At 45.7% G+C, this 13,915-nt stretch overlaps 1 protein-coding gene across 1 annotated transcript; it reads right to left on the reverse strand.

Moving 5' to 3' along the window:
• Nucleotides 1-11,735, reverse strand: gtpbp3 (GTP binding protein 3, mitochondrial). Its single transcript, XM_088907691.1, has 9 exons — nucleotides 11,362-11,735; nucleotides 10,001-10,245; nucleotides 9,502-9,588; nucleotides 8,493-8,695; nucleotides 5,948-6,020; nucleotides 4,649-4,792; nucleotides 2,110-2,275; nucleotides 1,024-1,338; nucleotides 1-676 (listed from the first exon to the last, which is right to left on the reverse strand). The coding sequence occupies exons 1-9, from the start codon at nucleotides 11,424-11,426 to the stop codon at nucleotides 445-447; spliced, it is 1,530 nt and encodes a 509-aa protein (XP_088763817.1). The 5' UTR covers nucleotides 11,427-11,735; the 3' UTR covers nucleotides 1-444.
• Between the last annotated feature and the right edge of the window lie 2,180 nt (nucleotides 11,736-13,915).

Here is a 13,915-nt window from a genome sequence, read left to right on the forward strand (position 1 = left end):
TTTCTGGGATGCATGTTTATGTATAATTGCTCTTGTTTTGCAGCAAAGTAGCCGAGGCTTTAACGGTCAAACAGTTGTGGTATTTTTACTTTCATTTGATCCAATGCGGAAAGAATGAGATTCTAACCGCTTTCCAGCTTTTCTTCGGCTTGGAGAGACTGCTTACACAGACGAGCAAGTGCTCATCAGACAGAGAGTCAGAGGTATATCTTTACACAAAGGGGTGTGGGAGACTGAGACAATTAACCCAGTTGTTGCTGAAGCTGTCAGAAACCATACCGGACAGACCCGCCTCTCCCATTCTGTCTAACACTTGTGAGGACAGGGGTTTGCCGTCAGTAACAAGTCCCTGTGCCTGTAACTGACTGCAGTGACTCCCTCCTCCCCTCAGCCGCTGGCTGCTCCTGCCATGCTGATCCACGGGGATTCCAAGCGTCTGGATGCCTATTTGCCGATGCAGAAGTCCCGGAAGATGACGTCGAGGATCTCCTCTGCTCCCACCCTGCCGGTGATCCTGCCCAGACTGGTGAGGGCCAGGCGCAGCCCCTCTGCCGCCAGGGCCAGGTCCCTCTCCCGGTACCAGCGGTACTGCGCCAGGCCCTGGCAGCACTTCTGCAGGTGAGAGCGATGCCGAGCCTGGGTCAAACTGGGGGCTCCTGCCAAAGGGTCTCCACACCTGCAATACGCATAGAGCACAAGAGAGGGACCCATATTCCTGTGCTGTTCCACACAAAGGGAGAATTCAGCATTTCACCACAGATGGGGACATTCAGATGGATTCATAAATTGAAACTGCAAGGTTCAGCAAGCTGTATTGCATTATCAGTCGGCCTTCCTTTCTATTTCTAGAAATATTCCATTTCTCTTATGATGATCAGTTACAGTATATGCACACATTCTCAGTGCTGGATTTGCCATCTTATTCCTGAGTAGAAGGCGTTCTGGATTTCCGAAGGCTGTCAGATTTACATAGAAAGGACACTTGACTCACTGGTAACTGAGCTGTATTCAACAAAGACTCACATGGTTTCCACTTGCTCCTGCAGGACTCCCAGAAAGTCCCCCAGCCCGTCTCCGGTTCGGCAGGACAGCAGGCAGACGGGGGGCAGCCCCTCGGGCCGCGGGCTGAGGACCCCTCTGAGGCCGTCCACCTGCTCTCCCGTCAGCAGGTCAGTTTTGTTGAGGACCAGCAGGCAGCGTCCCAGGCCGGACCCAGGATCCTGGCCAGCACTCAGCACATCCCTCAGGTAGCCGGTCAGGAAGCTGGGTGAGCTCCTGGGGTCCCGGGGCAGCGCGGTCACATCCAGCACAGCCAGTGTCAGGTCGGCCTGCTCCACCCTGAGTACAGGAACGCGCTCTTATTACCTCCTTCCTGCCTCGGGCCACAAACTAAGCCCCTTCTGTCTCTTTCCTCCTGCTCCGCTCACACCGCTGGGCTGATTGCACTTCCTTCGTCTCCCTCATCAGCCTCGCCGGCCCCCGTGACAACATGGTAAAGCCATTAGAGATCAGCGCTTTCTCGAACTGCTGCACTCTGGCGGGACAGCTGTTGGCCAAACTGCTTCCTGGCTTTGCTGGACTCCATCCCCCAAAACGCCTTGTGTTCTCTCAAGGCACAACCCATCTGGGACAAGGTCTGCGCTTCCATTAGACGCTTAAGGAAATAACATTCAGCTAATCCGCCCGGCTCCTCTCGACTGCCCGCCTTATGAGTCAAATTTCTTCAGCCCTCAGCTGTAGTACTGCACACTTTTTGTCATGGGAATGCACTACCTGACCACTAATGAACGTTTCTCGAAGTCCATAAAACTGTTTTCAGACTGTGGGTGTAGTTAACAGTTTGAGAACTTGATAGTCCGTGTAAAGCAGTGAGGTGCCAGGCTGTGACCCTGGTCTTTGAGCTGTAATCGGAGGATGACCACACACCGAACTGACCTACAGTAAGCCCTTGCCTGCTTCCACAGTTGAACAGCTCCACGAGGGCACTTCCCACTGCAGAGCTCCCTGCGCCCGTCTCACTCCTCCTTGGGGCACTTCCTCCTCTCACCCCTGCCTGGGGCCCGTCTCACCCCTCTCACCCCTGCCTGGGGCCCGTCTCACCCCTCTCACCTCTCCCTGGCTCGCCGGACCCCCTCTCTCTCCACACTGTCGGGCGTGTCCCTCAGGCCGGCCGTGTCGCTCAGTAAGATGGGGAAGCCCCCGATGTCCAGGGGGGTCTCCACAATGTCCCGGGTCGTCCCGGCCACAGGGGACACGATGGCCACTGGCCTCTGACCTGGGGCCACAGAAAGCAGACAGGTGACATGCTGCACTCTCAGTACACGCAACAGATAGAAAAATCTCACCGGACACGACAATCAGATTAAACAGTTTGAGCAGAGTCCTGAAAAACAAACAAACACGCTTTTCAGGTCTCTGCTCATCTACATCTCGAAACTACAAGGTGTCCCCACATAGAAACTGCATACACCTGTCTCTCGATTTACAGACACCCGGTTTATGAATGTTTGCTATAACCATTTTCCCCACCTGTTCGTCGCAGTTATAAAAAGATTTTCACTGCAAAGAAGTTACATCCTTTGTAGCCAAACAGTAAATGACACCCTGACCTCCAACAACACAGATCACCAATGCGCCTGCATTAGACTTTTTACACTTTTTATTAAGTCTATTTAATTAACTACCGCACTAATGTAAATATGGTAATTATTATGAACAAGCAACAGCTCTTACTTTGATGATTCGGGGCTCTGTTAGGGTAAAAACAGGTAATGTGGGTGATGTTCTAGGAACAAATCAAAAGCTTTTACAAGTAATGGCAATTTTATTTTAGGTTTATGAATTGTCACTTTACAAACCATTTTTGAGGAATGAAATATGTTCATAAATCTAGGGATGGGAGTTATGAAGTTAAATAAAAGTCTAATGGAAGTTCTACTCCTTCGCTATGGGTGTAACATTATCTGAAGGCCAGTTTCTCAGAACATCTGAATGGCTGGTGCTGTACCACATGGACAGCACAGCACTCTATTGGCACAGATCTACATATTACAGTGTTTGCTAAGATCTGAGTGGTTTGCCACAGAAGGCTGTAGGTCTTTCCATGTGGGAAAATGAATGAGACCTATATGTCTAATCACATCCAAAAGCTTTCCAGTTCTTGGCATCAAAAGACCTAATATACATCCAAGTAAATTGTGCTGATCTGATAGCACCGAACAAAAATTTTAATAATCTGCTTCTTAGTTTTCTTTGAAAAATTTAAAAATAATTTTAGTAGCTTGTTATATATTTTCATTCTTTTGACTTTTTGAATTGTTTCTGCTTGATTCAACACAAAACACGGCGTGTTCTGACAAATGGGAAAGGGTGAGCGATACTGTTTAACTGTTCAGCCCCTGGCACGTACCCTGAGTGACGGCTCGTTTCTGTACCCGAATCGAAGGCTGCTTCAGGTCAACCTCTTTTCATAGCAGGGTTGCAATGCTTCTGATAAGCATTTACATGTGCGGTCAAGGGCGTACCACACACATAGCAGAATAGGCTCTATTGTTTGTAGAAAACAAAAAGGATCTAATCAAGTGACAAACAACAGTTCAGGGACTCCAGCCAAGGGACATTTACTGACTGTGTTCATTACAGCTAATAGATCTGCCAATCTTGGCTCACAGCATTGACTCCTCTATCGCTCAGGGGAGAATCGGGATGGTAGCCTAGCTTCTCCAATCTGCCAGCCCATCACAGCCACACATTCCGTCACGTGATACACGCTCCGCAGTGCCTTACAGGAGAGCGAGTTCTGACTGGAGGGCTGGGGCGACTCGCAGTGACATCACGGAAAACACGGCAGGCATGCAGGAAGTTGAAGGAGGCACCCTTGCCGAGAGTCCAGAGAGATCCCTGGCGGAATGACCCCCCAGTTCTAACCCCTGGAGAGACTCTGGCAGTTGAGAACCCACATCTGACCACACTCGGCAAGTGACAAGACACCAGACTGCAGGCCTGGGCCATACAGGACCCCTTTTACCCCAGTTCCTCCTGGAAAACCATAGGAAAGAGCCAAATTCACAAATAACCCTTATAAGTCCATCCCTATACCATTGCATAATGTACTATAGCATGTAGTATGAATGGTTAAAAGACATGTAACTCTTCCTTATATGATAATTAAAAGTTATAATTCATCGGCGTGAAGTTAAATTGATCACTAAAAGAAACAGCAATCACAACATGAATCCTTTCTCTGCGTGCAGCCTGAACTTTTTCCTCTTTCCCTCTGTGACTAGCACACCTGGCTGTAATAAAAGGGGCCAAAAAAAAACCTGGTCATTCCTCACTCTGCTGACACAGAACCTGGAGTGTTTGTTACAGTATTAAAACAAGACCACGCTGAGATGCAGATGCTGGGTGGTGGGCAGGGAGAGGCTCACTCACTCGCTAGATTTGTCTCACAATCCTAGTCTAATTAGAAAGTTGTGGTTAACCACCTTCAGCTGGGTTTCTGGTCTTTTTCCACAGAAGACAGTCAGCCGGGCCGATCCTGATTCGGCGAGTCGGCGGGTGTTAAATTCGCGGATGTTGAGGCCCTACAGTCCACTTCCGAGCGGGTGAGCGTCTGCGCGCGCGGGGCTCCGGGAGGGGCACTCACACAGGGTGTTAAGAAGACTGCTCTTCCCTGCGTTGGTCTCCCCGGCGATGACCACGTGGATGCCACCGCGCAGCCGCTCCCCCCGACGCCCGTCTCGCAGGTGCTGCGCGATCTCGGACTCGAGCCTCGCGACGCAGTCGTCCACTGAGATGGAGGCACAGGTCAGGAAAAATCCCACCACTTACTTAAGCATTAAACTCTTGGGAAGGGAAGGGGGCTGTCAGGCATGAAGGGACGGAAAACAAGACTTCCCATTGCTCCATAAAGCTGCAATTAACACTTCTTCCAATTCAGGGTTGCAGAGGAATCAGGGTCCATGCTACCAAGCAAAGGGGCACTAGGCAGGATACACCCTGGACAGGATTCTAGTCCATCGCAGGGCAGCCAGGCACGCACACACTCACACCAGGGTCAGTTTCCCCAGAAGCCGATTACCCTACCAGTATGTCTTTGGCACTTTGGGAACAAGGGCACGCAGAGTACACCCACACAAGCACGGAGAGAATATGCAAACTCCATGCAGATAGAAGCCCAGGGCAGGAACTGAACCCTGAGCCTCAGTGCTGCGAGTTAGCAAAACTAACCACTGCGCCGCTGTGTCACCACTGTTCTTAACATTTTGGCAAAATATAGTACATCTTATTGTCCAATGCTGGAAAACAATATGAGTAGTTAAAAGCTGCTAACATAAGGTGATGAATGCCTGGCAGCTTGACTGAATGCCTCCACACTGATGACACACAGGAAATAGAAAGAATGCCTTTGCATCCTTGAAAGTGAGACTCTGTCTATTGATTGCATACTTTGAGGATGACCAATGCCCAGATGTGTCACAATCCCTCTCTCCCCCACATCCGTAAGGAAACCAACTTTTCATCTGCGGGCCGTCTGGTTTTTTACAGATCGTCAGCAGTCATCAACAGAATCAGCAGTATTTCTGCACCCAGTGGTTAAAGGCTGGATACGGTGGACCTAGTGTCATGTGTGGTGCGTAGTGCTGTCCAAAATAAGAAGTTCCAATTTTTAAATTTCTGGATTTCTAAAAAGAAATATCTTTAGAGAGATCACTTAAAGCTGGGGATTTGATATAAATGGGTAGATGATTCATTCTGGTAGCTTTTGTTTTCCTGCGATATTTAAAACTGTACACCTCTCAACAAGCAGAATGGAGACATGGGCAGAAATAAAGCTCTGGAAAAGTACCAGAACCGACCGAAAGTCCTTATTCTCCAAAGGCCTTTCCTTCTCAAAAAGACAAAAACAGGAAGGAAGCCATTAGTGACTGCTGAGAAACCCTACCTTCATTTAAAACACCACCGTCTATCATCTCCTCCTCACTGAAGTCAATGAAAGCTTCGGTATGAGCAAGACACTACAAAAAAAAAAAACAGTAGCACTGTTAACTGAGAAAACACAAAGGCTTTGAATTTGTCCATCTCCCTCGCTGTGCATTAAAAGAGCTTTTCACAGCTGCTCTTTGAAACGCGAACAGCCAGCATATTACTCCACTGCTTCCTCCTTTATTGAAAGAATTCCGTATTTGAATCTCTCTTAATGAAGGCTGCACTGCATTCTCTGTTTCTTACCAGTAGTTACGGGTGCAGAATACCTCTAATTCAATTTTAGGTAAGTAGATCCAGACCTATTGTTGGATCTCTCTGTTGAAACCTTATTTAAGCTGAAGTTTCCCCAATTCACAGTATGTTTTTTGGGGGTGCGGTTATAAGTAAAACAAGACAAAAACTTTAGAACCAGTATTGATTTTTTTAAAGATTTTGCAGTCAAGCTAATCTTTCTTGGATCAACAATCATAAAACCACAATTTCAACATGGGAAAGAATTGAGGACTTTTTATGGGCCCTGTGCGTTACTCCCATGTCTGCAAGGAGCCCTGTATCTCACGCAAACAGTCCTGATTTTTAATTCAGGGTAAAGGAAGCTGCTTATATTGTGTCCGCAGGAGCTGTCTGTGAATGTACTATACACAGAGCTTTCCTGAACAGCCCTAACCCCCACAGACTCTACAGCTCCGTGATCATACAGGACACAGAGAACTAACACTCACAAAAACCCAGCTGAGCCAGGACTGTACTCTATGGCACCCTCCATTCTGTAAAAACACAGATCCCAATGGCACTTTTCTATAGCAAAATTATTTTTATATGAAAAACTTTGTGAGGAAACTCTTTTGCCAAATGCCTGAATGAACATTTCTGATTGAGTGCACACCTTTTGAGAACTCGGTTGGTCTTGGGAATATATGCTCACAAGCACGGTTTTGGGCACCAAAACAATAATTCTTCTAAGAAAAATACATGAGCTGGTAATGGGAAGTCATCTGCATTTTGAACACAACTCTCACACAATGACAGTTGCGATGCATGATGTATGCATGTTTTAAGATTGCTTTAGCTTTCTTCTGGCATGTACTGTGACCGGCGGACTCATAGTGAAAGCAGATAAACAGGATTACATATTTCAACAAGAGGAAAAGGGAAATTTGAGGATTTGATGCTCTGTTTTGCCCCAACCCCCCCTAAAATTTCTTGAACGGCACATCAAAGTTGCGCAGGGCTTTGACTATGCCTGTTGCCTGGCCAGTCTCACACTACATCCGGAATAAACTTGATGCGTCCTGGTCTGGCTGTTTGGGCCTGATAAAGTAGCCTTTTCTCAAGTGCCACACCAGGGGCCTGTGAACGTCAGCATTTATGGAAAGCGACTTTCACAAAAATAGAGCGCTTTATGGACGGGGTTTCCTCAGGAAAACCTGAATTAGCTCCTCATCTCATCTCCAGAGAGGGTTAGCATTTACGCAGTTTAACACCGCGCTCAGAGTGGCATCGCTCAGTACCCCTCACCCCCTCCCGGGTCACACATCACCACAGGAGCCGGACATCCTGTCTCCTGCTCCCAACCTGACTGCCTCCAGCGAGGCAGGGCCAGAAAAACCTCATTTTGAGAATCTGGAAGGTTTAAGTCTATGAAATAAGGATGTTACACTCCTAATTGCTCCAAAAAAGAGAGAAAACTCTCAACACAAGTCCCCAGTTCTCCGACCGGTTATTAAATCTCGGTAACAGAACAAATTAATTGACAGTATCGCCAAATTTGACAAATTCTGAATTAAGCACAGAAATCGTGAACTTTGTGTACGTACTGGATAGTCGCCCAGCTGCTGCAAACCAGTGGTTTTGCCACAGGCAAGAGCAAGAGTTTGTGTGAATTGCGATGTGAAGCGTAACTAATGTAACGAGTGTGATGTACAAGCGAATAAGTACAGGTGGTGCAGCAGACATTTCACTGCAGATGTTACAATGTGATCTGCATGCAGATTTAAAAAGAGTTAAAAAGCAAGTTGTATTTTTGCAGCAAAACCGTCTTGAAGTTGAGAGCAGTATTTCTATTGGATTGAAAGGGATGTATTCACAAGCCTGCTTGTTTACAATATAATAAGGCCGCTTCATGTCACTGGAAGTTTTCTTGCCTCGTTCTGAATCACAATTCATGAAAATGGTGCTGTGCATAACTTTAATCAATTTTGTGATGTAGATTGGAGGTTTTACACATTACTGTGTACATTTCATTGTGGTTCGAAATGTACTCATCAAATTTCTAAACCTGAAACCTGAAATATAAAAATAGTGCTGCAGTTCTCCTTTAACAACCCGAACACCAGCAGTTTTAGTCCTTTAACTGTTGCTCAGGAAAGATGGATTTCAAAGGGAAGAGAGGTACCAAAAGACAGTCGATGAAACTACATGGAGTCTAGACGGTTACAGTGTTTGTGTGGAAAACGCAGAGCCAGCCGAGCGGGCCAGACTGTGCGTCAGCACTGCATCACCCTGACGAGCTCCTGACTCCAGGTCTGGTAGAGCCGGCCCAGCTCTCCCGCCATCTGCCTGAGAGCCTGCCTCCTCTGGGCCTCTGTCTCCGCGTGAATCAGGTCCCCAAGCCCCTCCACCTCCGTCAGGTCCAGCTTGCCCGCGTGAAAGGCTCGCCTGGTGAACTCCCCAGCCTCTGCAGGGCGCAGGCCCGGAAGGCTGCCTGAAAAAAACACAGCCGGGCCGAGTCAAAGTGGGACTAACCTAGCTGACCTAATAGTGGGAGACCAGACTGCTTCCTGGAAGGGATTCAGCAGTGACACACAGCTGTACGTACAAGAAGAAACACCAGACTGACTAATCCCACTAATGAGAGAGCTGTGGACTACGTGTCCCGCGCAGAAACTCATTGCCTTGTGGAATTTCAGCATCCCAACCTACTTTACTGTCAAAGTACACCACCTATCTGTGCAACTACTGAACAGTTCTCCAGTTCAGCACTTGTGCACTCAAACTATTTATGCTCGAAGGTTTGTCCAGCTGCGCCCTCTAGCATGAATATCTTAGAACAGCATCCTAGGAGTGTTCAATACTATGCATGCGGGTTTTGATTATCTGAATGCAGGACCATTCACTAGAATCCTCTCCAGGATTGTAAATGCAACTGAAGTGCTCATTTGACAGCATTACTGTACAATATGTAATGTAATACAATATAAAATAAAAGTTTCCATATCCATTTATTTTGTGGTGCAAAAACAGCGGCTCCCCCTTCTGCTATATCTCCTATTATCTGTTTTGTCTTTTTCTCCATAAGATTTTTATAGAGCTCAAAGACAGTCATCTGGCTATTGTCAGTAACTCTCCAAGGCTGTGTGGGAGCTGGGGTTAGCTGTGGGGTGCGGAGATAAAGCCTGGTGCTCAGCAGGGCTCAAGAGGTGAAGGTAGGAGTGGCTGAACAAAGGCTCTGAATCATTGGGCACCCTGCTGGACGCCCTGTCCAGCTGCTTTTTCTTCTGCTTTCCTTACCTAGAGCTTGTAGGACCCCACTGATGACGGCAGGACCCCCGTGGACATGGAGCTCTGCGCTGTCTTCACCGGTGAAGCTGTGAGGACCTGAAGGAAGACACCGTCCCTTTAGATCCATCGCAACCCTTGCAGATCAGTCCTTATTTTTTAAAACGCGTCAATATTTTTTTACAAAATGTTGAAGGTGGAAATCATTCCCAATATTCATTAACTTCCAAAGCTGTGTTTTTTTTTTTCCATTTGTTTTTGAAAGACATGGGCTTACTGTACGTAAAACATGAGGAGAAACGACTGTGTAACAGGAGTGGTCAAGGGCAGAATTTTGGAAAGGCTGCTCTATTCGCTGTGTAATTAATCGACCGTTAATTCAGTTAGACGATAGAGACGCTGTTCGCACCAAACAGGATGGACCAGACTAGAGGCCACAGCCTCACGTTCTACACCGGGTGCAAGACCTGTGCGTGTCTTCTGTTGTCTTGGCAGTCGCAATCAGACGGACCTGGAAACCACAAGACGAGCCCCCTGTCGAGCAGCTCCCTGGTGCGGGGGTCTGTGAGGTCGCGCAGGACAGCCGTCCTGGGGGCCGGGAGCCCCCGGTTCGGCCCCGCCAGGCTGCAGAGGGCCGAGGCCGAGGAGGGGCCGCTGACGCGGATCACCGCCACGCCACACCTGCCGTGGCCCGAGGACAGAGCGAAGATGGTGTCGGCGTCAGTCAGCGTGCTCAGGTACCTCCCGCCGCGGCTCCTGTGCGAGGAAGAGAGGGACAGGCGCCGCACGGTGTCCAGCTGTTCTCACGGACACCGGCCGGGCTTGCAGCCCAGACAGCGCAGGAGTGCAGCTCAGAGCAACACTGGCCTCTCTCGGCCGTGATGCTCGGTGTACAGGTCAGGCACTCCCAGTGCTGGTGACCCACACACCTACTGGTTTTTGTTCCAGCTGATTCCAACGTTACACAATCAAACCCTTCATTGACCCAATGTTAATGATAATAAAAAGAAGAAGATTCATGTGAACCGTTTGTTCCCAGCTCTTAAACAGGTTGATGTTTTAACTGTAAACGGGATGACCTGTGGCTGGAAACAAAAGGCCGATATACTAACTAAAGCAACTTTTTAGATCAACTGAGACTTAAATTATGCAATGAAGGTGGGATGAAATAAAAACCAGCAGGCCCCAGGATCAGATTTGGGAACCGCTGACTTAGGTATGCAGTACGAACACATACATAGTAGTTCAGGTGGGTCGCTGCGTCAGCATGCGTAGGCTGCAAAGGAACAAGTAATAGGTTTATTCCATGCTGAAAAAAAGAAGAAAGAGAAGGTTTCGGCCGTGGAGCCTTCCTCAGGTGTGCTCACTTCTTCCCTTTTCAGCATGGAATAAATAATTATTCCACGGCCGAAACGTTGTGTTCTCTTTCTTCTTTTTTTCAACATGGAATAAACCTATTACTTGTTCCTTCACATATATAGTATACAGTGTCCAGCACATCGTCAGTTTTCCCGAGCCCAGCAGTGAGCTTTGAAGTACAAGCACTTCTGATTGCCTGTTTGTGGGATAATCTGTTAACAGTTACAGCTTACTTAAAACTGCACCTATGAACATAACATTTTGTCATACAGGACATTTAAAAAAATAGCGAAGCCGATAAGGCTTTGTTATTTGTGAATGGAGGTGGAGGCTAAAAACTTAAACCTAACTTCGAACTGCTTTATTAAATTACGCGCTGGTTAGTTTTCGATACAGGACTGGATAATAATTGCTGCGTGGTTTCTAGAACACATGCTATCACATCAAACCAAACAGAAGTCTTAGCTTTGAATCACGAGGTTAAATAGAAAAATAATAGAAGCCCGAACAAACCTCAAACCCTTTGCAATACAGGACTCCCAGGGTCTCCCCAGAGCGCCAAGCATTATTTTGAACATTTTCCCTCATGGTAACATTACTGATATTTAGAAAAAAATACTTTGACGGTTTATCGTTTAGCATTGCATTGTGCGTCGGTCTACTTAAAGATACACAAGCAACAAAACATTACAGAAGAAGAGCACTTCGAAAGTATCTTAATTCCTAGTTCTTTCTTGTTGCACTTAAAAAAAACATAAACTAGTTATCTTTCAATGTTCATAATTTCACGATTTGTACGATTAAGCGCTATTTTTCGCAGACTTTCTTTCTAAAGCTCTCCTTCGTTAAACACGTGGGTTGTTTGACATTTAAGCACCTCCCTTTTTAAACCCAATTGGTTGAAATCGGATCTCAGCCCCCTTGGCGATCTCTGATTGGCTAGAATATTGTTTCTCGCCTACATCCGTATTCTTGCTGGATTGGATTGGTCAACGTCTTGTCAATCAAAACCAGAGATTTGTGTCACACTTCAACAGATATTTGCAAGTCATAGCTTTTCAAATTGTTATTTTTATTATAATATATTTAGGTCAATATTGGTTAAAAGGCATACAAAATCCATCACGTTTCATATTTGCTACTCTAATATATATTTTAAATTAACAGAACATTCTGCATTTTTAAGACTAAAATAGGCATTAAGATAACATTTTAGGTATAAATCTTCTTAATTTTGCTTTGCTCTCAAAACAAATATCCCTTGTTCTTTGCGCGTACACACACAAAGAAAATAATCCACAGATTATCTGCTTTCTCCTGTAGCGTGTAGCGCCACACAGTTTTAAATTTCATTCCGGGCACGAGCTCTCAGGAACTTTGTTTACAAACACGGAGGTGACGAAATTCCTTTCGCTATGTTTTATGGGAAATGAAGTTTTCATGTGATAATAGTAAAAAAAATATAGTACTCTAAAGATACACTTCGATTTCGTACCGCAGAGGTTTTACAAGACGTCAAGATTTAATTTAGCACCTGTAAATAAACCAGGGTATGATTAGCTCTGGTAGGGGCCAGGTCAGATTTAGTGCTGACATACACGCTTGTAATGTAGACACGTTTTTTTTGTAGAAAATGACCTTGGCTTGTGTCACTGCGTTGACCGTGAACCATATAATTTATTTGCTGTGCGTTGTTTCGTCTGAAGGGCTGAGGGTGGCGATTTTGTTATTATCTGGAGGACTAGGATGACGAAACGTAGTATTAATGCACGTTGATTGTTTCGAGTCGGAACACGATACTTCTGTAATATGTAACAATTGTTTCTGCAAATGAGGTGCATTCAGGGTAAGGAAGAAGAGCTTTTTTAGTTTAGCTTATTTTCTTAATAAAACGTCTACAGTAGCTAACAGTCAGCTAATCAAACAGACTTTTCATCACAGGTGTGAGACGAAACCATGAAAAAAGTCTGTTTTTTTTAAAATGCAGAAACCCTTGTCCCAAAAGGCAGACAGAAAGGTGATAGAAAATTAAAATGAATGCGAACAATATTATAGTAAATGGATCTGAATACGCACCTCAAAGTGTGATTGCATTTATTTAGATGTCTACCTGTATTCAATGAATTGTACCACCAGACTATACTTGTCGGAAGCAATTTACAAATTACACCCAAAGATAAGAAAGTCATCTTGGAAAGTTTCGGACATTTTCTTAACTTTTGAGGTGTTTAAACCAAGGGTGTTTTTATAATTATTTAATTATTATTGATGATTACAATATTACAAAGTCCTTGCATTTCAATAGCACTTTCCAACCTAAAGAATCCCAAATCCCAAACACAGCAGATCAGAAGATAAGAAAGAAGGTTACAAAGGTCTTTGCCATTTTAAGCTTCACAACTTAGATTCGTACTTGTGAATCTGTATCCGCCGGAGAGTTCTGATCCTGTGCTGAATAGATTAACAGCAGGGACACAGAATCTTGTTTCAAGACTCTCGTGTAAACTGATAAATCAAATATTTAAACCCCGCTTTCAAACTGTAACCTGCTCTTGGTTTTGCGATGCTGGGACACGGCTTTATTGTACTGTACTGGACAGCGTGGCCAGTTAGACTGAAACGTGTGTATGATCCTCCTCAGCGGGAGTATGGCCATTTGTAAACCGAATAGCTCCATTCTGAGGTAATGTCTGCCTCAATATACGTGTTTTGGTAAAATAGATCACGATTCCAAAGAGAATAGTTTTGCATCCTTCGGGAGTTTCGTGCAGGTCTTCCTCACACTTACTGTTTTTGCCCGCCTTAACAACAGGAGCATGCTAACATGCTTCTGGCTGTTTGAAGCTTAATAGAAAATCAGTTCTGCAGAACAGCTGGTACAGGTATAGATTTATAGACATTCTTCATCGTCTTGCACTGTAGGCTGAGTGAATGTGTTACAGGATGCATGTTGTTGCCGGTCTGTGAACGCAATTGCGTGCGAAGAATAAAGATAAGAATGCAAATCGGACACTAACAGGAAACGAAAAAAAACAAGAGGTGCAAGATTAAAAGATTTAAAAAGGGG

Source organism: Atractosteus spatula, chromosome 28 (genome assembly GCF_055471065.1).
Source record: "Atractosteus spatula isolate fAtrSpa1 chromosome 28, fAtrSpa1.hap1, whole genome shotgun sequence".
Taxonomy (NCBI): Eukaryota; Metazoa; Chordata; class Actinopteri; order Semionotiformes; family Lepisosteidae; genus Atractosteus; species Atractosteus spatula.